The following is a 3,356-nucleotide window of genomic DNA, read 5'->3' on the forward strand; positions in this document are numbered from 1 at the left end:
CGCTGGCAGTGAGCCGCTGCCATTCTCGGGTGGTGTCCCTCGAGTTGCGAGGACCTGTGTGTGGAGCCCTGCGAGGGCTTTCTGCTTGGGTGGCTCTTGCAGAGCTGGGAGTAAGCTAGCCACGGCCATGGGTGAGGTCTGCGGAAGCTGTCTGTCTGAGGTTGTCCGGCCCCACGGGTTCAGCTGACTTCACTCTCTTGTCCTGGCTCTGAAGGGTCTGGCCTCCCTGCCTGAGGTCCGGCTCCACCTCCCAGAGCCAACCCTCCTCTGGGCAAGCCATGGGGCTGCACCTGCCATCAGGCGGGAGCAGCCGTGCAGGCAGGAGAGTCACAGCTGGCTGGCCTCTGACCCTGCCCTGAGTCTCCCTCTCGCTCGTGCGTGTCTCAGCTCATGAAACCGACTTTGCCTATTGGACTTGGGAATTCCACGCCTTTCTCTAGTGTCATTTGGAACTTTGAAATAGTTGAATGGTACTTTTTGTAACTCTGAATCCTACAAAAGGCAAATATATTTTGGCTAAAGAATTTCCAATACAGAGCTAGCCCCGTAGCCTTGTAGTGAAGAGCTGGATCAGCCCTACATGGCTGACCACGTTGTTTATAGTCCCAGCCCTGGGGACTTGAAAGCCATGCCAGTGCATGTGCATGTGTGCCCCAAAGCCCAACAGGATGGAGAAGTGGAGAAGGGACCAAGGTGTGACCACGCCCCATGGGTGCTTTCTCCTCTGTGCTCTCTCTAGCTTTCTCTGACAAACGTATGCACTCTCTGGCTAAGTAAGTCAAATATAGCCAGACAGTGAGATGTATCGCAACCTTCTCCACCCACCTAAGGAAGTTTCCCTTCCTCTGCAGAGGTCATGTGGTTTTCTGAGCCCTGCCGTGGGGCCCTGGGCTGTTGGCACAGCCATGCTTTCACTGGGAAGCAGAAGTGAGGGAGCAGGAGGGGGCCGTGTGAGTGTCCTCGTCACCTGCCGCCAGGAGGCCAGCTGTGAGTCTTCTGGGGTCCACCGAGTCGGGCTCCCATGGACCGGGTTTTCTCCGTTGCCAGCTGCTGCAGGGAGCCTCGCCCACCAGGTCTTTCCACGTGGAAGTACTTTGTGCGACGGATCTCTAGAAAGGGAATTGGGATGTCGTTTTAGAAAATGCTTTTCCAAACCGTGCCCCTAAATAGACCCAGTTGTATTCTGATCTTTACTGTCGTTTTTTTAGAGCGTTTTGTGACTTACACAAGATATACAGAAAGATAGCGTTGTCCTGCCGCGCAGTCAGGGTTATAGGGAGTGTCCGACAGGGCTGAGCTTCGCCAGGGCTAGGAGACGGCCAGTGTGGTGAGCGCTGACATGAGGCGAGGAGTCCCAGGTTTGCCTACAGGGCTCTGGGCCGTCGGTGCGTTTCCGGGCCCCGCAGTGGAGAGGTGAGGAGTTGGCCCTCCCCAGGAAGTCTCGATAGACCAGTAGTATGTGCCTCATAGGAAGCAAGGGAAGGACAGTAACTTTCAGGAGCGATTTAAAACATTCTTCATTGTTCCAGCAGGCGGCTGGTGGTTAAGGTGCTGGACTCCCATGTGGACGACCAGTGGCTGGCTTTCTCACTCCCTTCCCTTTCTGTCTCTGTGTCTCTCTCTCTCTGGTGAGTGCATATTACAGCAAATTAAAAGATAATGAAAATCAAATTAAAAGTAAATCGTAAAATAATTCCTCATTAAGTAGAGGGGAGAAAGATGATTGCACTTTTTTTTTTTTTTTTTTTTAGAGAGAGAGATTGTTTTTTGCTATAGGGCCTGTGCGCTCACTAGAGAGACAGAGACAGGCAGAAAGTGAAAAATCACTCCCGGAGGGGATGGCCACACTGCAATCCCTTCTCCTCCATTCTTTCGGGATCTTGGGTACACACACACGTGTGCCCAGCATGAGTTTTAAACTGCCGGGCCTGGGACTTGAACCGCAGTGGACTGTGTCCAGCAACATGACCATTACGCCATCTGCTGGTCCCTGACTGCATTTCTCTCCCTCAGGTCTCTTCAAGAGCCGAGGCTCCCGCCAGCAGTGGCAGTAACAGCCTGGAGGACGCACTGCGCACGTCAGCACATTCCGCGGAGGAGGCGCCGCCCAAGAGGCCTGCCGGCAAACACGGCAGAGGTGAGTGGAGCCCGGGCCCCAGGGATGCCCAGCGGGAGGGCGAGGGCAGGAGGCACAGGCGCCTGCGGTGCTGGCACCTCGCAGTGTTGGGTCAGGGCTTCCAGGCCATTCATCCTGCTGGTCTGAAGGGCTGCTATTCTTCTAGATTCTACAGATGATACACAAATATGGTGTTGGCTGTAAAGTCTCAAATATCGCTGTTTATTAAGGGAAAAATGAAAGTTACTGCACTCATCCCCCCATCCCACATTCAAGGAAGTCCCGGCGATGGTGGATGGCCTCTGCACCGACACGATCACCCCCAGCCACGCGTGCCTTTCAGAGCGCTCCACTCCGTGTGGCTAGTGTGACTGAGAGCCTGAGTTTTTCCTTTTCAATTGGCATGGAGGCTGTGTGCTCACCAGAGAGAGGGAGAAAACACCCCCAATGGGACACGTCCCCGCACACACGGTCCCGTCTCCATTTCTCCGTCCTTTTGGGACTCTGAGCATACACACACACGTGCCCAGCATGTTTGTCAAGCCATGGGGGCTGGGATTTGAACTGCAGTTGGCCAGGCAGTAATTCATTCTCCTCCATTGTCCTTCCAGGATCTTTTGAACCCGTGGGCTGGCCCAGATTATTTCCATTTCTTTGAAATGTGGTGATTCAGTGTGGACGGTACAACCCTGGAGTGAGCAGTGCCTGACCAGGCTGCCGGGGTGGTAGGGTGTTCCCAAGAAGGCCCCGAGTTGCTGTGGCTGTGCCGGTCTGACTGCAGCCTTCTGCGTAACTGCAAGGTCGAAGTTAGCTCACCGTCAGTCAGCCGTGTGGTTTAAGGGCATGAGGGCATAGATAAACATTCCAGGTTACAGAAATACTGCAGAGTTCACAGTGTCACTGGGGGCAGGCGAGGCCAGCGCTTCCCAGATGGGATGGACAGCGGCTGGCTGCGTCCACACTCCCTGGTCTTTGCTCTCCTCATTTGTCACTTAGAGACGTGTTTATCTGCTCTTCCAGAACCCAGGCTGGGCGGTCAGGAGTCACACCTGCCCCTTCACCCTGTCTGTCCCCTCGTGCCTCACGTAGCACGCTCACCACCACATGGGCACTCACACACCCCTCCGTGGTGAAGGAGCCCTGTCCCAACACTGGGGCTTGGCCCCGACCTGGACCACTGCCGGGAGTGTCGGTCCTGAGCAGCCTCAGCTAGAGGTTGGGGGGCTGGTGCTGCCGCGGA

At 55.3% G+C, this 3,356-nt stretch overlaps 1 protein-coding gene across 1 annotated transcript in view; it reads left to right on the forward strand.

Annotated features, from left to right (window-relative positions):
• The window catches only part of LOC102499047 (zinc finger CCHC domain-containing protein 14), a gene marked incomplete at its 3' end in the record, with an annotated part of 72,788 nt that overhangs the window by 24,898 nt on the left and 44,534 nt on the right, over positions 1–3,356 (forward strand). The window contains 1 exon segment of the mRNA XM_027773443.1: positions 2,014–2,137. Coding sequence (XP_027629244.1) covers positions 2,014–2,137 — 124 coding nt within the window.

This window comes from Tupaia chinensis, unplaced genomic scaffold, assembly GCF_000334495.1.
Source record: "Tupaia chinensis unplaced genomic scaffold, TupChi_1.0 Scaffold000355_1, whole genome shotgun sequence".
NCBI classification, from domain to species: Eukaryota; Metazoa; Chordata; class Mammalia; order Scandentia; family Tupaiidae; genus Tupaia; species Tupaia belangeri.